The sequence below is a fragment of the Akebia trifoliata genome, chromosome 5, assembly GCF_017979445.1.
Source record: "Akebia trifoliata isolate Shusen 1 chromosome 5, ASM1797944v1, whole genome shotgun sequence".
Lineage (NCBI taxonomy): Eukaryota > Viridiplantae > Streptophyta > Magnoliopsida > Ranunculales > Lardizabalaceae > Akebia > Akebia trifoliata.
This window is the reverse complement of record NC_141379.1, coordinates 9,733,995-9,758,608: the sequence shown is the minus strand read 5'-3', so window position 1 is coordinate 9,758,608 and position 24,614 is coordinate 9,733,995. Positions and strand designations below refer to the sequence as shown.

The window sequence follows — 24,614 nt, the reverse complement described above, 5'->3', positions numbered from 1 at the left end:
CAATCACTTACGAAAAACCGTGTGCATTTATCACGATTCTTAAAGTATTTTCAACAATACCACCATCCATCCACCAAGTGGAGGGGTCAATGCGTACCTATGTTTTTTTTAGTGGTTCTAGTTCCATGTATTTGTGATCAAATCCAATGAGAATCAAAATAAATATAATGCTTATTATGATTCTAAATTTCTTACCCATTGACATTCTTAATTTGGTGGTAAGTTTTTTGTACTTTTGAATGTTTATAATTCTAGAGAGAGTTGTGATAATTTGACTAGAAAAAATGTACTCAATCCTTACGCACTTGACATGGCAAGTGAACAAAATCATATAATTTTTTCTTTGGGATAGACAAGAAAAAAGGTCTACGGTTCTATGTACTTATCACATCAACCGTGTATGTTTTAACGACTCATTTTATCATTAGTCTTATAAAGAATACATCATCCATTTAGATTCACCCTAATGGACCAAACTTGAAGTTGTCTACCATTAATTTACCCCAACTTGTCACTCCATGTACCCATTTAACGGTAGCTCAATAATTTTTTACCTTTTTTTTTTTTTTGGGTGGTCACAAGAAAAATGGGAGTTCATGTTGCAGGGCTATTCCTATTCCTAGACTAGACCCGTTTATTTTACATCTCACTAGCATTTTTTTATTTTTATGAGTAGGGTGTCCGAACTTACATCCAACTAGGTGACCAAAAGAGTCGGAGCCGGAGCTAAGGCATATGGGTTCCTCTCTCCTTGGGCACATGCAACACCCACACATCACACACACTGAGTAAGTGAAGATGCGCCCTTGTGAGTGACCCCGAGAAAATATTGCTCATACTGGGTATCGAACTTACAACCTACGGATTCTCACCGCTTATTGGATCCGAAATTGCCAATTGCTCATATATTCAATTCAAATAAGCAAGGAATAGATATGGTTGGCAGGTGTAGTAAACCAAAAAACCTTATGAATCAACGAGTAGGTGACATGAAGTTCCTTGCCCATGGAGTGAAAACATCCATCCTAGTAAGAGAAATTCTCCAATGCAATTACACCAATCCATGTCCAATCGATCCCCTATTTAGTAACACTGTCAACTTTTGCAGTTGCTAACATTTGTAGCTGTTAGCTATTAGAATTGTTGTAAAAAAACATTAGAGTCCAAATTGCTTTTGATAAACTGTGATTAAAAATTATTGTGTTTTTTGCAAAATTGTTGTTTTGTGTTTGATAAAAACAGTTGTAGCTGTTGGATTCTGATAAATGGATCAAAATACCCTTACCTATAACTAATGAACCGGATGTTAATTTTCACCAGATCAGGCAAATAAATTAAATAAATAATATTAAATTATAATTAAACAAGTAAAATTAAAAATAAAAAAAATCATCTAAATATTAATACATTATAACTTAACAAAAAATTTCGGTAGCACCTCATCTATAAAAAGAGATCGTGAAATTTTCTACTTGTTCAACATCACATGTTTAATCCCAAAATACAAATATCATCTATATCCATATATCCCACATATTACCCATGTTAAATCCTACTTAAATAAAATACTAAAACATAATTAGGTAAACTAACTTAAAATGACTAGAACCAATACAATATTACTAAAAACCAACAAATCCACCCTAGATCCAAAAATACGAGGGAAAAATACCCAAATTATGAGCCAAGAGAAAGTATTTTTTACAAAATTATAACTCCAATGAATTAGAATTGAATGTAATGGACTATATACCAAGATAATGTTGATTGAGTAACAATGAATGATTAAAAGATATACAAGTTGTATTTAACCAACCACTGTTACAAAATTCAGAAAAAAAAAACTCCCCAAATAAAGGATCACTCAATTAAATTGGCGAGATCTGTCAATTAATCGACCCCCACCTCCTTTAATCTTAACATTCCACCTACAAATCTCAAGAACATTTTTAGAGAGGTTGAAGTTGATGATTTTTTGGGGGGGAAGAAACACAACAACATCATTTATATAAATTATACATTCATTCATTCAGACATTTCCTCAAACATTTGATAAACGTGACATGAACTACACCATAAACAACCATAGAAATGGAATCAAAGCTCGGTGATGTAGATCGAAGGTGGACTGAATACCATACAGAAAGAGGAGGAATTTCATTCAGATCTGAAAAAATACACATACAGAGCTACTACCATCGAGAAATGCTCAACAACTGTACCCACATATTCATATGTAGTAAATTTGCACTTTTGCAAGAAGAAATAAATAGTGTAAGAAATAAAAATAAGAAATGGGATCTAATGTGACTAGCAAGGGTTGGATTATGAAATTCGATTATTACCCACAATTCCATTTTAGAATCTGATGCTACATTTAGTTCGGATTATAAAAGCCATTCTTTCACAACCAAAATCAGAAATTAATTAAACAAAAAATGAAGCACAACCCATTCCTTATTATTTTGGAATTTACTTTTGTTGACCTTGATTCTGAATTCTGAAATCAAAGTTCACAAAAGTATATTCGAAAGAGATTCGAGATAATTTTTATTATGAAAACAATTTGATTCAAACAATCCAAAAAATCAAAATCTAGCAATCCGAACCAAATGCCCACAAATGCAAATGCATCTAGACTGAAAAATATCAGTAGAAACATGAATGCATATTTAAAATGTTGGGTTTTTGAATTCCAAATACTGCACACATACATGATATAAATTTTTTTACAATCAATCAAAAACATAACAATGAATTATGATCTAACTAAAAAAAACCTCAATTTCCTTTAAATCGAAATTAACAATCCTTTGTTTGATGAAGAAAAGTATTGCATGAGCAAGACACCTAATTTAAAGAGCTTCTATTGTCACACCAACTTCTGCTAACGCCAGCCCAAGATGTGTGCTAATTCTTTGGTGATTTATGTATGCATTAGGGTGGCGTCAACAAAATTTGGTGTGGCAATAGACTCTCTAGAGAAAAATTGCGTATGCAACTAATGCAAAAGAATTGACTACCACAGAAAGTAAGGGAATTCATGTTCCACCTCAAGGGATGGGCTATCTACAATGTTTAGGTGAGATTTACTGCAGGAACACATATCCAACCCAAGGATGTATGGGAGCTTACGTTTCTCCTCCATAAATGGGCAATTCTCATGTGTGTAAGAGTGTCACTTAGCTAAGAGGTTAAGACGTGTGGAGAGTTGTTCCCATGTCCTAGGTTCAAACCCCCTTAAACCCATACTTCTTATGCTAACCACTAACCATATTACCCATCACTAACCACTAATCAAGTATTTACCTATCAAATAAAAAATAAAAAAGGATGGGTATTTGTTAAACTTATTCTTTTCCCCATGGATGGGCTATTCAAACTTTTGGCACTCTTTTGTGGGAACACCTTAGGAAAAGGCAATCCCATGTATTTGGATGATTTTGTTGTTGGACCTTAAGCTCCTATTCTAGGGATGAAAAGTCCCAAATTTTCGAAAGATTTTCTATGGGAACTCATTTTTCAAATCATTCCTTTTTTGCAAACTCAGATTCCTCCCCTGGAAAATTACAAATTTTGGTGAGATTTTCGATGGTGGCAATCCAAAATTTTGGTAATTAACCACCTACAAACCTAGAACTCAGTTTGATAGATATTCACCACCTCAATCTGATTAAAATATCTTGATGAATTTCCCATACAGCTTCTCCATTTCTTCTCTAAATTTTGTGAACTTTTCACAAGAATCATATTTGTGGTGTAATAAGTACGTATAATCAAACACCCATTCTCACACTAATGTTTATAGGATCACACACATCCCTATTTATGAACTCTAATTTATCTCTTGTGCTCTTGCACCCTTAAATAAATAGGGTTTCAATGATGTTAGTATGGAAGTATTTGTGTTAACATTCAACATAAATTTATTTACCTTTTTTTTTTTTTTTGTAACTTTAGGTGAAATTGTTATGTAACACGCCATTTGCAATAAGAATTCCAACTTTATTGAGAACAATTATTGAATTAAAATTGACAAAACATCCAGACTAATAACTTGCAAACAGAAATCAAATTTTTGTGCTCATTTGACGGCACAAAAAATGATCTTGAAAATAAAGAAGCTAACTTTACTACAATACTTGCAATCGTGCCGACTTTAAGCCTTCACTATGTCTTATCTGATTTTCTGGTCTCTTTGAACCCCTGCAATGAATTGCAAACACATACACTAGATCCATAATCTACACACCGTGAGTTAGAAGAACAACAAACAAATTGAATTCAACCATCATATAAGCTTCACAACATCTTATGCCTCGAAAATTTTACTTTCCCTTATTAGGAAGTTGGGTATAAAACAAATATCACAACTTCAAGTTTTAGGAATTTCCTTAGAACACATGCCCCAGAATGAGGGTTAAATAATTAGATAGTTGACAATTGCTATCAGTCTGTATTTCAAACTAATATATACAAAAACCCATCAATTATTATGGACTTCTCATTGCAAAGTATGGGTATGGACACCCATTCATTTTGAAATAAATAGATATGGACATCAATATACGAGTACTTGGACTGGCATCAATATACTAATACAAATCCTTGCTTACTTAGCAAAAAAAAAGTCTCTAGGTATGATCGAGGTAAGGTACGATGGTGCACGAGAAACTAAAACTAAATGACAATCACAAATTTCTACGCACCTTCAACACCTACAGGGTCTATCAATCTTCTTTGAAGATCAATCATTGTGTTCATCTTCACCTTCAGAATCTGCATGAAAACAAAGCATTTCAAGATGCAGGACAAATACTTTTGTATTATGCTTATAAGGTGGAACATTTAGCATTGGAACCATGAAGGATGCACAACACACATAACATTATAGTATTTCCAATCACTGTAATGTTATGTATTTTAAACTAATAATTTTCCCATAGCTCTCTCAAATTGAATGTCTCCCGTTCTAGTCAAATTCAATCGGATGGATACATATAATAATCATTTTTTTTTTGTGCAAGTAAATGTAAGCTTAAAAGAAGCAAACCTCTTGTAGCTGTTGGTAAGTTACCTTGCCAATTATCAACAGTACTTATTTTTTTTATTTTTCTGGGTTTCATGTTTGTGCTCATGCATGGTGTACCATTAAAAAATGTTAAATGGAACATAGTAAATACCTGATCGAATGTCGTCCGCAAGCTGTCCTCTTGCCTGGACTTGTTTTACAAGCATTCGGTAAATCAAGATCCACCAATAAATGTGAAGAACGAGCAAGCTGAGCAGAAGAGTATTGAACACATAATAATAGATGGGTCCCTCCAATGGGTGTTTTTCCAAGTCCACAATTAGGAGAACTTCATAGCTGTCGATCGAGAGAGATAGAGAGTACAAGAGTTAAAGACTTTATTTAAAATAAAACTGAAAATATGTTGTGTTGACTTAGATAATATAAATTTCATGGATTGGGTTAAAAGGAATTAAATGAATTGACTAACAGTCACCCTTTTCACGGTCCTTATGGTTAAAATGCTCAAATGAGGAAAATACACTAGCTTTGATCCAAAGCTTTGGCTTTTTTTTTTTTAACAATTTCAACAATCACCACTTATTTGCCTGGTCTAACAAGGCAGAAATATTGGATTCTTTATGAGGACATACAATGTGCACAACAGTCAACAGAAAAGTAAATATTCTACAACTTCTCATACTCACCTCGTACTGCGGAGGATCCAAAACGGGTAGTATATGAGGCGAAGTATGAACCATGACAAAGCAAACAGAACAAATGAAAAGCTAGCAACCCCTTCGATGCCACTGTACTTGGACATCTTCCCAACTTCCAAAAACACATCACTTGTATCATGAATAGCTAAAACAACCGAACCAACTCGAGCAAACCTGTTAAAGGAGACAGATACAGAATTTTTAGGATACACAGAGATTAAAAAAAAAAAAAACCTCTCATCAAACCATAATTCCTGTGAAATAGATACCCTTTCGGATGTGTTGTAGAATACCAATTGAGCTACCGTTTGAACCGCTTTGAAACATACCTGAATATGTAAGACAACACAATGAGAATGGCCGTTGATACATGATGAGACATGGACACCCCAAAGTCCGAACGTCTTGTTTCCCAAAAAATCAAAGCAAATATGGAATATGTGTAGAAGCCAGCAACGTACGTGTACAATACCTTCAATTTCAATCTTGGCATTGGGAGAATGGTCAGTCAACTGCTCACACAGATGGGATGCTCAAATTTACCAATCAAATACTCGAAACAATGAAAAATTGACTTGGATTAATGACTATGAATGCCCAATACAATTTTGTTAGTAATCTTACTTAGTTTTTTGTTCGGGCCAGATTTGATCTCCAGGTCCTACCCAAAAATATCTGGTATTTGTGAACCAGGGCTCATCATAGGTAACATAAAGAGCGAAAAGCTCTGCAGAAAGATAATAAATAAATTTCCATGCTGACTCCTTGAATTTTTTTATTTTTTTTCTTTTGTCTTCGGTCTCAACATCCTGCTTCCGATGCCCCTTACCAAGAATTAGTCGCCTCGCCAATTTCTACAACAAGCACATGCATGATCAAGTTCAATTGAGATAGAAATCCTGAAGAAAGGAACAAGTGGACTGGAAGATAGACTACCAATCTACCAGTAGAAAGCAAGTAGAATATGATGCAAAAGTTATGTTTGACTATTATAATAGCGAAATTCATAACTAAGCCTTAAATTTAAAAGGAATGAAGCATGGATTATAAGTTACAACTGAACTCCGGTTGAGAACATTCATTGCTTCTCAACATATTTATAAAAAATAAAACATCAGTTTTTCCTCAACTAACAAATAACAGTGTAGTTATATGTAACAAGGAGAAAGCAATTTGTGGACTACTACCACAGTGTATTGACGCAAAGACGGACCCTCACATACACTCCAACAGGTAAGATGGTCACATTTTATTTTCATAATTTTCTATAAAAATTGACTTTTGAAAAGAGTGTTGGTGTAATCCATTATCCATGCACTAATTTATCAAGTTGATAAACACAACTATAGTTTTGCTATTAGAATCAAGTTTCGATGTATAGACGTGTTTTCTATTTCCTATATTTCATTTCTTATTTTTATTTTAAATGAAATCTTTTAAGTCATAACTACATTACATTAGAACTAGTAGGTGGCATGTGCAAACACACGTATATCACAAAAATTAGGATATATGCATTATTAAAATTTTCTATAATTACTTAATTTTAGATAGATAATCTAATTTTATATCATATTTTATCATTTAATATATTATAAAGATCATTTTGTAATTTAAAATATTAATTAAGGTGATTTTGTAGATAACATAATAAAAAAATGATATTTCTGTACTTTAAAAAATGCTAAAAACTAACTAAAGTGGTTATAGGGATTGAAAAATGACCTTGATAATATTAAGTTCAAATCTAAAAGGGGAGGCATTTTTTGGCCTACCAAATCTTGGTGTCAACGAATACCCATGCAGCCCTCTCTCACTATAATGGCAAAGATACATGTGCACAGACATGTCAGCATTTTGGGCTTCCCAGAGGCATTGTGTCAAACATTAGGTACCCCATGTAGGACTCCAAAAAAATTTGACAGTTTCCTTATTAAATAAGGACTTAGATATATTGTTTTAAGAATATCTTCTCGAGGCAAGTAAGGCTTAGCCAATACCATTGAAAACACTTTGACGATCAAATTAGTGAGGAATTTGGCAGAATTTAGGCTTAAAAGATGACGATGTCTCAATGGAGAAGAACTTGCTAACCTTCCTAGCTTCAAATTTTTACCCACAAAAGTACATTTTGAAAAAATTTCCTCTTTTCTTTTCCACAATATAGTCCCCTTCCATCTTTTAAGCATTCAGTGACTAACTATATTGACATAGTAGTAGAAAAAATTAATAAATAAATAAATGCTACTTTAAAAACCTTGATTAATATGTTATAAAAGCTTGAATTACACATTCCCATATTGACAGAAAGAGAGAAAGAAGTGGATGAATCTAGTCAACGATTGATACCCACTTCATCAATAATCCACCAAATAAAAAATAAACAAACAAACAAAAACCCATTGATATAATCAAAATCCCAGAAAAATAAGACAATAAATTAAGGATGTGGTGTTACCTCGAAAACAAATCTGTCGAGAAAGAACCGAATCGTGGGGAAGAACAGAACAAAGAAGGGAAGAACAATGAAATCTTGGTAGACTGGGTAGGATTCCTTCTGCCAATCGATGAAATCCAAACCCACAGATTCCATCAAACCCATTTTCGGTTTTCGTTGGATTGTACACTACAGAGGCTCAACAGGGATCAAGAAATGTTGGCTCGAGAGAACCAAAGACATTTCTCACAGTAGAGTCATTTGGCACAAACGTATCTATGGGGATCAACTGCCACGTGTCTATTTTTTTAAAACTCAGCCTCCTTTTTACCTAGTATTTTACTTTTTTAAAGGAAACGTGGCCGTTTTCTATTCATCACTACAGCAAATCCTTGCAATCAAGAAACTACTAAAAGCGCGTGTTTACCGGTCAGAGCCTAAATAGTGGGGTAAGATAACCATGTGCTCTGAGAGCTGGGTAATATAAATAAACAACATGTCTATTTTGCCACGTGGCATATATTAGTCCAGCGATTCATTATAAATGGTTGACCCACTCTTCCATGGGCCAACCAAAAAAAAAAAAAAAACTAATAATTGAACCAAATTTAAAATAAAATAAAATAAAATCACTTTACCATAAAGTGTATAGTTAGATGTAAAAAATTCACTTTACCATAAAGTGTATAGTTAGTTGTTATTGTCAACGATAATTGAATTACATGTGCAACTTGGTCCTATTAAAATCGAGAACCGAACTAAATCGATAACTTTAGAGTGGTTTGGTTCGATTTAGAATTTAAATTGTGGTTCAGTTTCAGGTTATGAAAATGGAGAACCGATCAATTTGATTCGGTTCTCGGATCAAACTTGTATATATATATATATATATAGGGTAGCGTTCAATGGCCAACTTTTTGGCAAAACATTTTTCAAAACATGAGTTAGAAGTTTTGGAATGGGCTGATTTTTGGTGAGGATGATCTCTACGGTGAAGAGATCATCCTCACCAAAAATCAGCTCATTCCAAAACTTCTAACCCATGTTTACAAGTTGAAAAATCGTGGACCGTCCATTTTTTGTAAACTGGTTTTGATGGGGTTAGAAGTTTTGGAATGGGCTGATTTTTGGTGATGATGATCTCCTCACTGTACAGATCATCCTCACAAAAAATCAGCCCATTCCAAAACTTCTAACTCATGTTTTGAAAAATGTTTTGCCAAAAAGTTTGCTAAAAAGTTTGCCATTGAACGTGACCCATATATATATATAATATATAATATTATATATATATATAATATATATAATATATGGGACAGATCGAGGGACGTCTTTGAAAACATATGAGAAACCCATGTTTCTTATATGTTGGATTGTGAGAAACAAACGGCTGAGATGCATTCTAACGTCAATTCCAATTTACAATATGAGTTTTAGAATTTTTTTTAAACCTCCCTTGTTTTTATTTTATTTTAAGCTGACTCTCTCTCTCTCTGTTTCTATTAATGTTTCTCTCCACAGAACTTCGTTTCCTTCAAACGACTGAAAATCCAACCCTTCGTTGAAATCACAAGGAATAGAACGAAAACCTCTCTCTCTCGAAGGATTGTATTTGCTATCATTGGATTAAAAAAAAAAACAGGGAGAGAGACACAGAGTGGGCGTGAAGGGTTGGGTTTTCGTGATCCATACCTTTTCGGTTTGCTTCTAATTAAAATGAATGGTGCGAAAAAAATGGTGGCGAAACTTTGAGGCTCAACTAGCGTTCTATCATACCTTTCAGATTTACAATAGGTGCAAAATTGAAAGATCATGAAGGATTTGATTATAAAAAATTTCAAATTTAGTTTCACCTCATTTTGATTGTTCTGTGGCGGACACAGTAGAGAGTATAGAGGTCTGTGTTGTGCCTTTCTCTGTTAAAAAACACCAAGTCTCCTCTATGTATAAGCTGAAAATGAAGCTTTACCGACCTGAACTTTATCCCACATTTTCGGATATATATATCTCTTTCCAACCAAGAGCAGCTCTCTTGGTTTAACATGTTTCTATTTTCTTATGAAATTAAGACAACAATATTAATTTTTGTGATCTTTGCATCTATTTAGCGTAGATGAAATTTTGATATACTTACTCTATTTCATTTGATTGCTTTATTTTTTTTCTACAAAGAAAAATAGAAATCACTCTTTTGTGGAATGATCATACAGATAGCCCAAAAAACAGCCAAGAAAGTGCACATCAAGAGATCAGCGAACATTGAGCAGTGTTCAGTGATTAAATACAACAATCGTGATACCCTTGCACTTTAGACAGCTGGAGTGAACTTTCCTGCATTCTGAAATATGCAGGATGATCTCGACATTAGGAACATAGTTTCCAACGACATACATGCCGTGCTTCAAATGACAGCAAATACAGTCGATCCAGAGAGAGAGAGAAGGGGTTGGGTTTTCATTATAATTTCTTGTTATTTCAGTCGATCGAGAGAAAAGAGAAGGAAATGAAGGGTTGGGTTTTCAGTCGTTCGAAGGAAACGAAGTTCTGTCAAGAGAAATATTAATAGAGAGAGAGAAGAGGGTTTTAAAAATTAAAAAAATGAGGGAGTTTTTTATAAAATCCTAAAACTTGTTTCTGAATTGGAAGACACGTTTGAGTGCATCTCAGCCGTTGTTTCAGCAAAATCTAACGTCCCTCATACATGGGCCTCATATATATATATATATATGTAAATAATTATTATTATGAATAATTTTTAGGCGTTGGACATAGATTAATATATATATATTTTTTTTTGTGTGGATAAACTAATGATTTTGTATGGATATATAGTGATTATTGAATGAAATTTTATGTTTGTTTTTTCATTAAAAAATATTACTTACAATATATAGAATATTGGCAATCCATACAATCGAACTGAACCAAACCGACTTTAGTTCGGTTTGGGTTGATTTGGTTCCAATGGAATTTCATTTGGTTCTGGTTTTTATTTAGTGGAATCGACCTATGTTGGTTCGGTTCCAATTTGACCTTAATCTGAACCAAGTTGCACCCCTAGTTTGAACGACAATAGCTAGTCTTATTGAAGGTGGCCCACTGAGAAGGGTGCGTGAATGCCCATGATGCATTTTCTCCAAGGTATGAGTAAAATGCATCTATAGACATACGCATCACATCAAATTGTCTCCTGTGTGTCCCCCGCTGAGGTCACTCCAACACGATTCGGATTATTATTATGATAATGTCCTCGGACTAAAGGTGGTCCAACATTAAATTTGAATAATGATAAATTGACACACACAAAAACACTCAAAATTCATTTAACTGCACGTAACCATAGATAATTTCTTTGTGTACCCTAAGGGAAAAAATCTATGGTTCTGTGCACATGCCACATCAATTGAGTGAATTTGAAATGTTTTTTTGAGTCAATTTATCCTGACTCTTAAAATTTCTTTCACTCCACTTGATGGAAGACTTCTTATGAGGAATGCTAGCTCCACTCTCTTATGATTGTACTTTTCTTTCAACATGTGAAACATTATGTAGGAGTTGGGGTGGAATCAGGATTTTCTTGTAGGGGTAAAATACAATTAATTAATAAGATTGAAGAACTTGAAGATAACATGTTTTGAGGAGAAAATTCATAGATTATTGGTTCAAGGTTGAAGAAAGAGTATTTAGGTAATTTTTATTATTCTCTATCCGAGGACTTAAGTCAATGGGTAATATCTTCAATTTAAAATATAGGATATCACCCATGACCCCAATCTTCTCTAATAATTAATTAATGAGTATTTCACTAAATTCCTATGCACAATACAATTTTTGTTATGTGAGCCTACTTAGCTCAAAGGTTAGACTTTAGAGCATTGCCTTTGTAATGAGATGGTCATCGGTTTGATTTCGATAGTTGACTTTTATTTATTTGGTCTATTTAATTTTTATTTTTACATGAGTAACTTAAAATCTTTTAATTTGTCGTCCTAATACTAGTCATCTTCAATTATCTCATTTTAGATGAGAAATCGTGTGGGAAGTAATGGTTGATGTGGTGTTAGACATATGTAGGTTAAGTTATGTGCAAAACAAAACAAAAAATGAGCCATTTGCGCCTTTTTTCATAGGGTAGAGAAATAAAGCTGTGTAATGAAATTTACCTTTATGTTACCTAATTCATGGGTTCGCTTAGTTTGAATTCAGGATCGTGTTTCACCACTCAAGAATGAACTCGATTCGTAGGGGTAGATGGAGACGGGGGATTTGAATATTGAAATGATGAATAGGGTAAGATTTTGGAAAGAAAACGTGCAGTTTTTATTTGTTTATATGTTGAAGATGAGAGTTTTTTGTCATTTTGCATTAGTCTACTATTAAATACCAAGGTGAAAGGAGCACGCTATCAATTTAAATATTGGAGGATGTCTCAAATATTATCAAAATGTGGAGGGATATACAAAAAAATTAAAGTAAAGTAGAGTTCACCACTTTTCACGAATACGCAGCGAACTGATTTGCGGTTTAGTACTCAATTAGCAAATTAAGTAACCCCAAGTTTAACTTGACTCGTCAAAGAATTTGCTCGAATTATGAGGATAAATACTAACAAGCATATGAATCCAAAAAATGCTTCTATAAAAGTCCCATTAAATTTCAAATTGAAATTCAGAAAAATTCCTCTTCAAAGAAATTATTCAAATTACTAAAAATACCCTCAATACTTCCTACAATAATATGCATATAAATTTACGAAAAAAAATTATTTATCAAATTATATTAACTTACATATTGGAATCACATTACTCATTATCCAAAATAAATAAAAAATCAAATTATTGTAAAAAATACCATTAGTACTTCCTATGTAACATTCACATAAATTTACAAAAATAGCTCATCAAAGATATAACAACCTATGTAGGCATGAGATTTTCTAATCCGTAGATCTCTACTACTTGGATTTGGAGTCGTCATCATTTTTTTTTAGAAAAGGGTGTGAATGGGTATCCGAAAATTAATTTTTGACAAAGTGCTTTGTTCGTAATGACTCTCGTACGGATTAGGGTGTTGGTCCTTCTAAGATCTAGGTAAGAGGTCTATATTAGAGAATAGAAAAGGTGTTAGACACCCTATTACTTCCACCATTAGTAGTCTCGAATTCAATCGTTTTACAAAAAAATAGAAAGAAAAATCAAAAAATCAATTTTGTGCCCTCAAGTGTGAGGGATTTCGATTTTGGTTTAAACTATTGAGGGCTTCCTTATTGAGGAAAAGGCATTTCTATAATCCATACCTTTGGACACATTTCGAAAATTATAGACTTATTGGTCAGGGCCCAAGGCCTTAATCTCAAATTATTTTTGTGGTGTGTGCACTAGTATAGGGATTTTTAAGAAATATTTTGAAAAGAGTTATTCGACCCCTATCCTTTTGATTGAGCCAAAATCCAATCTACCGAGTGTAAGTGAGGGTGTTCACCACATCTTAAGGTTATTCTAAAACAAAATAAAAGATGAAAGGGGTGAAGTAGAAGAGGGAAAATATGGAAGTGATAGAAGGGAGGGGGAATTTTGTTAGTCCTTATCTTACATTATTGTTTTTTCTCTTTGACTTTCCTTCTGACCTTCAAGTGATGAACTTCATTGACTTAGCTTTGGTGTGTGGATGTGTAGAAGTCTCGATGGTTGAAGTATATGGGTGTAGAGGTTATGAAAGAGGAAGTTGAAAGTGGAAAGTGAGTTGAAAGAGAATAAGGCTTGATAGAGGGTTCAAGGCTTGGGGTTTGTGTTGAGAATGAAAGGGATTTTATAGGATTTTGGAGGTCTTTTTTAGAGGTAGAATATGGTGAAAGGGTGGAAATGTGTAAAATGGCATGAGGTTTATGGGTAAGGTATAGGGCTGTCAACGGATACCTATTCAATCGGATAGTGTTATATTCGAATTCGAATCCGAAAAAAAATACTACTATCCGAATTCGAATTCGAATCCGATCGGATATCCCTAATAAACATTTGAATTCGAATCCGAAAAATATATCAGATATTCGATAATATTCGATCCGATAAAAAATCCTACGAAATACCGTCATCCTCAATCTGTCGGGGTTCGCACAGTCAAACCCACAAATTTCATCCGAAAAATCACTCCATTCAGATCGAAGAAGGAGAGAATGTACCGACTGGTTCAGATCGGAGAAAGAGAGAGAGAGAGAGAGAGAGAGAGAGAGAGAGAGAGAAAGAGAGAGAGAATGTACCTGGATGCTCGCCAGCCGAAGAAGACGTGTCGAAGTTCACACAGTCAAAACCACATATTTTCTTCGAAAAATCACTCCAACTTGTTCAGATCGGAGAGAAAGAGAGAGAATATGTACCTGATGGTCGCCGACCGGAGAAGCCGACGGTGGTTACTGGTTACGAAGTTCGATCGAAACCATGTGCCTGTTACGTCGTCTAGGTTCTGGTTCTTCACGTTTGAAGATGGTTGAGAGAAGATAAATGTTAAAAAATAAAATTTTGTTATATGACATGAATACATAACACGATATATACATATAAAAAAAGTTTTGTTGTAAAACATAAATACATAATACATATATTATTATCGGAGCGGATATTATCGAATTGGATATCGCAATATCCGAACTCGTATCCGAACTCATTCGAATGTAAAACTGACATCCGAATCCGATATCCGAAATTTTCGGATAATATCCGATTTTTCGAATTCGAATTCGGATTTCGGCTATCCATTGACACCCCTACAAGGGATTTTGACCCTTATACCCATTTTGATAATATAAAAAAAAAAAACTTATTTTTTAACTTTTTTCGAGTGGGGTCCGTTCAAATTGGGGTATCTAGAACCTACATATTGAAATTATGAAATTGTCTCTCAATAAAAAATAAATAAATAAACTATTAAAATAGCCATCCGTAATTGTTAAAGTTACAAACATATGAATTTATGAAAATATCCCCATCAAATAAACAACAATTAGCATATTGAATTTGCGAAAAAATACTCCTAGTAGAAAAAACCTATTCAAATTACAAAATATTCCTTAGTACTGAGCAACATTTACATGCATGTGTTAATTTATAAAAATATTGAACATCAAAGAAACTAGGGGTGCACATGGTTCGGATTGGTTCGGATTTTGGTAAAATTGGAACCGAACCAAACATGATCGGTTCTACAAATTTGAAACCGAACCAATCCAATTACCCTATAGAATCGAACCAATCCAATCCAATCTTGATTCGGATTGGTTCTCAGTTCTCATACTTATTGAAGATAGATACCTTCTTCCTCAATCCAAGCATTCTATCTCCTCCAATCTTCAAACCTTAAAAAACAAGTAAGACTTTTTTTAAACGTGGACTTTGGGATAATAAAAAAATTAAAAGGAAGAAGAAGAAAGAAATAAAAAATCGAAAATTTTATTTTTTAAATAATTATATATATATATATATATATATAATTGGTTCGGTTTTCGGATTGGTTCGGTTCTATTATATCCTAATCCAGACCAAACCAAATTAATCGGATTTTTTTTTTCTCGATCCGTACCCGAACCGTGTGTGTGTTTAATCCGAACCAATCCAATCCAAAAGCTTCGGATGGTTCGGATCTCAGATTTACCCAATCCAATGTGCACCCCTAAAAGAAACTATATGATGATATGTAGAACAAGAGTTATTACCTCTTCAATTTGTCCTAACGCAAGATAAGTAGGCCCACAATGGTGATGATGATGATCTTGATTTTATTCTTCATCATCATATAGTTTCATTGATAAAGGATATTTTGTAATTTTTGTAAATTCATATGTCCATAATGTAGTAGGTATTTGCATAGCTTATTTGATTAAGAGCATTTTTGTAATTTTGAAACTATTTTTAATGGGTTCTTCGTAACTTTCTATATCCGATTGAGGGTATTTTCATAGATTTATACGCATGTTATTGTACAAATGTTAAGGGTAATTTTTTTAATTTTGATATTTTGTTTGATGTCTTATGTTTATAATTTAGATATACATATTAATGTATATTTGAAGAGAGGACTTTTCATAAATTCTATATCAAGTATTGAAAGTTATTCTCATAGTTTAAATGAGCGAGTTTGGGTTTGGCTCGATTGAGCTTTAACCCAACCTTAAGTTAACTAAACCCTAACCTGATCTTAATGTACTCAGGTCGAATTTCGATTAGTCTTATAATTAATTTATTTTTTTTTAAATTTGTGACACAATCGCCCTTGTTTTAAATTTTTTAATACAAAATGATAAATCTTGCAAGATATGTTATATACTTGTATCCATATAGTATTACATCGTGCCAAATTGGGCATTATAAGCCCCATCCCGCGCCAAATTTTTTTAACCTAGCCCTACCTATGTGGGCTCAATATTAACACCCTAACTCTTTTCTGGCCAAGTCAAGTTAGCAAAAATGTACATTGAGGCAGGTTAACATGACTAGCTATGTAAAAGATTTCAAATCTCACTGAGGGTGAAAGCGCCCTCGATCCACGGGGTGCGCGGATCCGCTTTTGACCCTCGAGGTTTGGGAGTCGCCACCTAGTTATTACGGTCTAGGAACCGGATACTGACTCTAAACGGATAAAGAAACTAATCTACTAAAGAAAAACTGAATCCGGGGATCACATTACGGGGTTGGAAGGTGTTAGGCACCAACCCCGCCCGGCCAAAGCCGGTCTCTATTAACTTCCCAAATAAATCACATTGCTAAAAACCTAGATAAAAATAAAAATAAAATTTTTTTATACCTTTTCGATAGCAAGGATTTTGTTCTCTCAGACCTGACAAAAATAGCTCCTTGTATCGTACTCTCTTGCTTCGTTATGTCTCCGGATTTGATTTCGGATCTCCAAGGCAAGGTATCTCCTTATTTTTGGATCTGAACTTTTCAAGTTTGTTGCGGATTTTGAGATGTTTTTGGAAGGCTTTTAGGCATTCTTTAGGCTAAAATCGAAGGAGGGATGTTAGGTAAGGAGTTGGGGCTCCAAAACTAAGGTTTATGGGAGGCTAGGGGGGCTTCTAGACCTACTTCTCTTAGGGTTTATGATTTTATACGAAAATAGGGTGTGAGCATCTCTATTTATAGAATTTTTTAAGGGTTGATTTGGATAGAGTTAGTATTTAATTAGAGTTCTTTTAGTTAGAGTTGTGTTTTAGTTAGAATTGTTTTAGGTAGAATTGTTTTTAAGTTAGAACTCTATTAGATAGCGTTATTATTTAATTAGAATTCTATTTTGACTTTTGGTCTTATTTGATTGATTTTTAATATTTTGACTTTAGTCTTAATTGATTGACTTTTAATATCTTGACTTCAGTCTTGCTTAATTGACTTTAATTTTGACTTTAGTCTACTTGATTGACTTTAATACCTTGACTTTAGTCTTGCTTGATTTACTTTAATTTTTGGAGAATCCCCTTCTAAAATATCTTTAATTCTTTTGACCCCCAAATGGAGGGGTCCTTAAAGAAATATCTCACGAACCCTCAATAATTTTACTTGAAAGCCCGATTGATCAATTTTTTTAATTCAAAATTTTAAATTAATTTCATTAATCTTTCACTTTAATTATTTAATGTTTTATTTATTAATTTCGAATTTTTTAATTATGAAAATTGTGAAATTACCGTTTTGCCCCCGGAGAGGACTTTTCACGTTTTAAGTCGGTTTTTAATGTTCTAGGATGTTTTAGAATCGATTTTTCGTAAGGAATTCAATGGAAATATTGGTTTGTGTCATTTATGAAATTTTTTGTGTGAAATGATTGTGAACTTTATGAGGGGCATTTTCGTAATTTTGTCAAATTCTGTTAAAATTGGTGAAATGATTTATTGGATTTCGATTTGTTGTTTTATGTGTTTGAATGGATTTTTCTAAGCGTAATGTAGGCTCTAGGGTTGTTTTGATGTTGGTATTTTGATCATTTTTAGTGATTTTTATCGTGAAGCTTCTTTTTGGTCTACAAGATGATGATTTCTATGTTTTTGGGATCGTATTTTCCTAGCATAGCGTGATTTCTAAGGCTTTGTCAATTCGAGATACCTCTTCTGGATTTCTGAAACATTTCTGGTAACAAAATAAAGTAATGGAAATAACATCCATCATTGGGAATCATTGCAATCGGGTTGACGAGTTGATTAATCAGGCGGATGCAAAAATGGGGTGTCTACAGAGGGTTGTGGGTTCCACGTAGAAGGTTATTGTGAAGACCATTTTTATCACACTATTGAGATAAGAGCATCTGTCCTCAAGGATCAAGTGGGCCCTAAGTTTAAATATTTATCTGATCATTGAAAAACAATATTAGTGAAAAATATCGATCTGGAATCAATGAGTTGCAAAGTTAACACTTCTCGAAAAGAGTGGTTAGTAAAGTGCATCTCATCTTAAATTAAATGGAGAACAGTAAGTACGGTGATATTACTTTTAACAAATTAATTCAGTATTATTTAAAGGAAGCATGAACAAATGTACTAAGACTAAAAATTGAGGAGATTAAAGTAAAGTTGAAGGTGTCGCAGATCTCGATAAAGGATCCCTCAAGTAGATCGACTGGAATTCGCCACCTAATTTTAGGTCTAGGAACCAAAATTGACATTGAATTGGATTTGAGTTGGTCTACGATAAAGATAATGGGTAAATAGTCATGTTACGAGTTTCGAAAGGTGTTAAGCACAGAACTCACCCGACTCAATGTAGCTCTCTACTACAATCCATTGACTAGACTAAAGTCAACTTTAGTGGACAGGGGTCAATTTGCTATCTTAGGGGCAATGACTTTGACCATCATCATATGATTGAGGCTTGATGTGATCTATGCTTAAGGCTATGCATGCGGCAACATGATTATCTGTGAAGAGTTCGAAATGCAAGTCCAAGTTATATCGATGATGAATGGCCAATTAAATTATCAAGATCAATCACAGTTAATTGCATGCCTAATTTTAATCTATATCCAATTGAGATTTCACGCAATCGACATTTGTTTTCATGCAAAATTATCTTAATAATGAATTACGAAGCACGAAAATATTTTTTTTCTCACGTAAACATCTAAAAATTGAGAGTCGACTCAATGCGTACATTTTGAATTAAATCAATTTTCATGACATACTATACCCCCCAAAATAGTGAGTTGACTGAATGTATATTTTTGAAGTAAATCAAAATTTGTTCAATGAAACACCATAAAAATAGTGAGTTGACTTGTTCCAAAATCAATTTTGAAATGATTCAATTTATGTGCAATGTGTTATTGTAAAATTCATAGTTTATTCATATATTTTAAAGATAAGGTTTGAACTCAAGACCTCTTGAGTGTTTCTTGTAAAGAGTAGAAATTTCCTTATTTGGTGAAATATAAATTAAAAAGAGCTTTTTTTTTTCTTTTTTTTGTATAAGTTGAAAGTCAAAGTTTCTCTCTTTGCTTTTTGATTATGAGAGTTGTAAATACAACTCTAAAAATCTTTAGTCCTACATCAGATAAATATAAGAATAGTTTTCAACTTATATATGATCACTCTCTCACTATTGCTTGAGTGTGAAATAAAAAAAGATTGAGCCTCGCATGTACATAGGAGCCCAAGGCACCGTGGGACTATAGTCCATTGTGTTTGAGACCAACCCATCGAAAAATCTTAGTGTACGTGTGCGTATATGATGCGCGTGCATGGGATGCACATACTAAGGATTCAATCCTAAGAAGGCAAAATTAGTTTTAAGGACAACGGCTTCTCCATGCCTCAATCACCGATAAGTTCTTCCAATTTCGTCATGATTTTTATATTATTTTCTATTGCTTATAATCTGTTGTTTCAACAACACATAATCAAAACTAGAATTTCCAACATGTGTTAACCTCAAAAATAGTGAATTGACTCATTGTATATTTTTTGGAAAACATTTCAATTATTGAGCAATGTAATGTCTCTAAAAACTAACCAATTAATTTTTCTATTCTAATGCCTAAGCTTAAAAAAAATGGTGGGTCCAAAGATTTTTGAATTCATACCAAAGGTGGCAAGATAAAATTGAAAATATAAATTGATTTGAAGGATGGTTTTCCGATTTAGAAACACATAATCTACAAATTTGAATCAACTAAAAACTCCCATCAATTAATCACGAGATGGAAAAAAGAAAACCAATTTTTATTAACCAAGGATTGAACGAGTTGACACGTTTTATGGCTCAATGAAATTCGATTATTATTATTTTTTTTTTTCAATATCATGATAAATAAGTCGACTAGACTTGTAATTTAAAATGGCCTAAGGTTTGGGCATAAAGGGTGATGGGTCTCAAATAGTTATTAAAGAGAGAGACAAAATATGTGTAACGTCACAGCTGAACAATATTTTAGAACTATCAATGCTGTTGATCCTCCGAATCACTTTTTTCTTGACCTTATAAAACACACACAGAAAGAGAGAGAGAGAGAGAGAGAACTGATCTGTAGGAGAGGAGATGTTGGAGTGCTAATTAGTATAGAATGTAGTGGGAGGAAAATGTCGGAGAGCTCGAGTGCCCCTGAATCCAGCTTTTGACCCTCTTTTATAGGCGAGTTATTAAGAGAGAAAGAGGGAGGTAAGGGTCGGACGTGTTTCAGTTTGTGGGTTATGTGAAGAAGTTTTGGAGGAGAAAATGGGCCCATTTTAAGGGGAATGGGTTCTGTGGATGTTTAGACAAATGACATGTGTGCCATGGTGGGATGGTTTGTAAAAGTGAGAGTGGAAACATGTGAGACAAAAAGGAGGGATCTAAGGATGATCAGGGTGTTAGTAGGTAAGTTTGATGGATAATAAAAGTGTTTAAAGGAGTTGTAGGATAATGGGTTTACCATAGAGAAGGAAGTGGTGGGGGCCACGTGTAATCATAAATGAGGGTGTAGATTTGTCTTTTGTGGGTGTGTGGTGACTGGTGAGGTTGTTAATCTAATTAATTAAAAGTTGACAGCGTGGAGGTTAAAAATATAAAAGGTGGTAAAAAGAGATGGAACGTAAGAAAGATTGAGTGGGGTGGAGGTTGTTTGCTGATTTTAGGTATTTTAATGGCTAGTTTTATGAGAAATTTAAAAAGAGAATATGGTGGCCCCGTGTAAGATAGTTACTACTCAATTTGAAATTTTAGGTTCTCAAAGTTTGGTTCGTTATATTTATCAATTCCCATCTTAGTGAGGCTTGTCATGGGACTTGTGACATCATATTAGTCATGCCATAAAATGATGTGGATATGGGTCGTAGATAACTGATCAAAAGAATAAGGTCCCATAATAAGGGGTGACCAAGTCACATGTCTCAGGCAGTGCATAACACAACATGATAGGGCGAATAGTATATTCTTTTTTTTAGTGTCAACGATACTAAACAGAAGGAATTCAAAAGGTTTGGGTTCGATCGTTAGACATCCACCATTCAAAAAAGAGAAAATAAATTAGCGAAGACATACCAAGAGACTTGGTAAGATCATCAGTTCTGATTGTTTGTCCCAAAACCGAGGTAAAAGATTAGGAATTATATAAGCATACATCTAAGTATCATAAAGAAAGGTAAAGAGCTAAGCTGGGGTCGAAGCCTGACAAATCACGTATGAGCTCGGTGAATCTCTCTTTACTTATAAATACAACACGACAATCTGAAGGTATCTTGGGCAAAAAGACCATCCCCTAATAAAATGAAACATTAAATGAGACACACGCTCTTCTGCACAGAAATCTTAACATTAGATGAAAGATCTAAAAGCACTTATCGACATAGGGAATGAGTGAGACTTCTTCTGATGCACCAACCCTTGAACAACAATCTCTACCCACTTGGCATTGATGAAGTTAAGATACTACCAATCAATCCAGAGGAAGTATTAATGAAGATACAAGCATTGTTCCCAAAAAGCCAGCTGATCACCATCTAACCTAAGTGAGTCATGTGGGGACACCCCAATTTGTACAAATCCATTAGAAAAAAATCCAAATTTTCAAAATCTTAAGTTGATTTCAATTAAGAGCTTAGAGCTCTTCAACGAGCTCAAATTGCATAATATTTGCTATTGGGCACACTTCTTCCTGCATACATACACACACGCATCATCTCATATTGTTTTGCATGCCAAAACATTATCCCTAATCGATATCCAATTTCATGCCCACTCTTTAACCTATTGCTCCAAATCCATAAATCGATCCAAATACATACCCGTTCCCTAATCATATCAATTCTCTATTATTTATATCTTGACCTAATACCAAGTCCATATTAAAACCTAGTCCAAATACCCAAACCTAAATTATCCTAAACCTATAATCAAAGCCTAAAATCAAAATCCAATCCTAAACTCATACCAAACTCATTCTAAGCCCATGATCTTACACCTTCCCCAAGAAAGGACACATGTTGGTATCTCATAAGCTTCAACACCCAAGAAAGTTCCACATTATTGGATCAATGCTCAAACCTAATTGGAGAGTCAACTCTCTTAAGAAAACTCAAGAATGCCCTCCTCAAACGGTGAGGTTAAACAAAAAATGTACTTTGGTCTTTAGTAAAAAATTTTAAAGTTGGAAAACTTTCACTCCTACCCACAAAAGTTAGGAATCTTCCAATACATACATGTAGCCCTCCCATTAATTCATTTCAAAAATATATATCCACCTTACTTTATAAATTATTTACAAATGAACCAATAACAACTTTTTACCTACCACTCTACCTTTACACGTGTTACTCCCCTACTCACCATCCCAAAAACATTTTTGTTCTTTCACCTCTATTTACTAAAAACCAAAGACCAATAATGATTTTATGATTTTTTCCCACAAATTTCACCATTACCCTCATAAAAATGAAAAATTCAAAATCAAATAACATAAACCTTATGCCATTTATCTTTATTTTTTAGGTTTAGACCATTTTACCCCCAAAAGTTCTACAAAAACTCTATAAATAACCTCATTTCCTATAAACAATTCATATTCTCAAGCTCTTATCTCTCAACCTAAAACTTTATCAAAATCCTTATTCTACTTCTTTAATCATCTCTCAACTCGACCCTCAACTTAAGAACTCCTATACATATTTTCACTCTCAACTAACAATCTTCATCTTTTTTAACCTTTTACCTTCAACTAAAACTCTCAACATGTCTTATTAGCAAGTAAAAAGTGTCAACCTCGTCATTTGTTTGCCAAGGATGTCTGTTCAGTGGCCCTCATCTTCCTATCCTTGGCTTCTTGCTTCTTCATTTTTTATTGGAGTATTTTTGCACACTCATTTCGATGATCTTCTTTTAGATTAAACGTAGTGAAAGAATCCGAACAACCTTCCGTTTCACATTTATATTCATCTTTCTCCACTGTAGTGGAAATTGTTGTATATTTCTTTATATTCTTGTGATTTCCCCTCTTTGGCTTGGTCATACCTACATTGATTGAAAGACATAAATTTTGGATTCATGGATAGTTGGTCTAACAGTGATGATAATCATATTTAAGTTATCTAAAGATGGGTAATCATGAAATATTGCATTATCTCAAAATAGAATGTTAGAAGAAAATTGAATAAAGCATCATCTCTTTCTAACATGCATATTTAGCACCTTCATAGCATTATTGAGGCACTGTCTTCCTGTAAACAAATTTGTAACAAATTTAATAATGTGATTTTAATGAGCATCTATCAATCAAAGAGGGATTTGATATTTCAAAAGGAAAACAAGAAAATTCGAACACAAGTTATAACATTGATACATTGTAAAATTGCATTATTAGATTTATTACAAATTTGATTACAGGAAGACAGTGCCTCAGTAATGCTATGAAGGTGCTAAATATGCATGTTAGAAGGAGATGATATTTTATTCAGTCTTCTTCTCACATTCTGTTTTGAGATAATGGAACATTTCATGATTACCCATCTTTAGATAACTTAAATATGATTATCATCATTATTAGACCAACTATCCATGAATCTAAAATTTATATCTTTCAATTAGTGCAGGTATGACCAAGCCAAAGAGGGAGAATTACAAGAATATAAAGAAAGATACAACAACTACGAATACATTGGAGTAAGATGATATAAATGTGAAATATAAGGCTGTTCGGAGACTTTCGCTACGTTGACTATGAAAGAAGATCACTGAAATGAGTATGCAAAAATACTCCAACAAAAATGGAAGAAGTAAGAAGCCAAGGATAGGAAGAGGAGGGCCGTTGAACACACGTCATTGACAAACAAATCACGAGGTTGACACTTTTTACTTGCTAATAGGACAGGTTTTGAATTTCGTACATGGAGTCATAAAACCAGGAAATATCATTAGACTCTATTACACATTTTGATAAATAAGATAGATGTAAAGACATACTATGAAACATGTTTGAAGGCTCCATCACACTCGAAAATACACTC

The 24,614-nt window shown here is 33.6% G+C and overlaps 1 protein-coding gene across 2 annotated transcripts; it reads right to left on the bottom strand.

Moving 5' to 3' along the window:
• Positions 1 to 3,965: 3,965 nt before the first annotated feature.
• LOC147401429 (ASC1-like protein) lies at positions 3,966 to 8,454 on the bottom strand. 2 transcript variants are annotated; one of them, XM_086442748.1, is made up of 7 exons: positions 8,189 to 8,454; positions 6,355 to 6,584; positions 6,060 to 6,215; positions 5,719 to 5,904; positions 5,184 to 5,368; positions 4,710 to 4,779; positions 3,966 to 4,206 (listed from the first exon to the last, which is right to left on the bottom strand). In XM_086442748.1, the coding sequence occupies exons 1-6, from the start codon at positions 8,330 to 8,332 to the stop codon at positions 4,748 to 4,750; spliced, it is 933 nt and encodes a 310-aa protein (XP_086298874.1). In that variant the 5' UTR covers positions 8,333 to 8,454; the 3' UTR covers positions 3,966 to 4,206; positions 4,710 to 4,747. The 2 variants fall into 2 exon arrangements, with proteins under 2 accessions (XP_086298874.1, XP_086298873.1); XM_086442747.1 differs by lacking the exon at positions 3,966 to 4,206 and having other exon boundaries at positions 4,366 to 4,779; positions 8,189 to 8,453.
• Between the last annotated feature and the right edge of the window lie 16,160 nt (positions 8,455 to 24,614).

What these genes read in the sequence shown, in the direction of transcription:
- LOC147401429 (XM_086442748.1), bottom strand. Translation starts at nt 8,332, where the DNA reads ATGGGTTTGATGGAATCTGTGGGTTTGGATTTCATCGATTGGCAGAAG. An exon ending in TCGACAGATTTGTTTTCGAG is followed by an intron (nt 6,585 to 8,188) that starts GTAACACCACAT and finishes TGCTTGTTGTAG; the next exon opens with AAATTGGCGAGGCGACTAAT. An exon ending in TGGATCCTCCGCAGTACGAG is followed by an intron (nt 5,369 to 5,718) that starts GTGAGTATGAGA and finishes CTCGATCGACAG; the next exon opens with CTATGAAGTTCTCCTAATTG.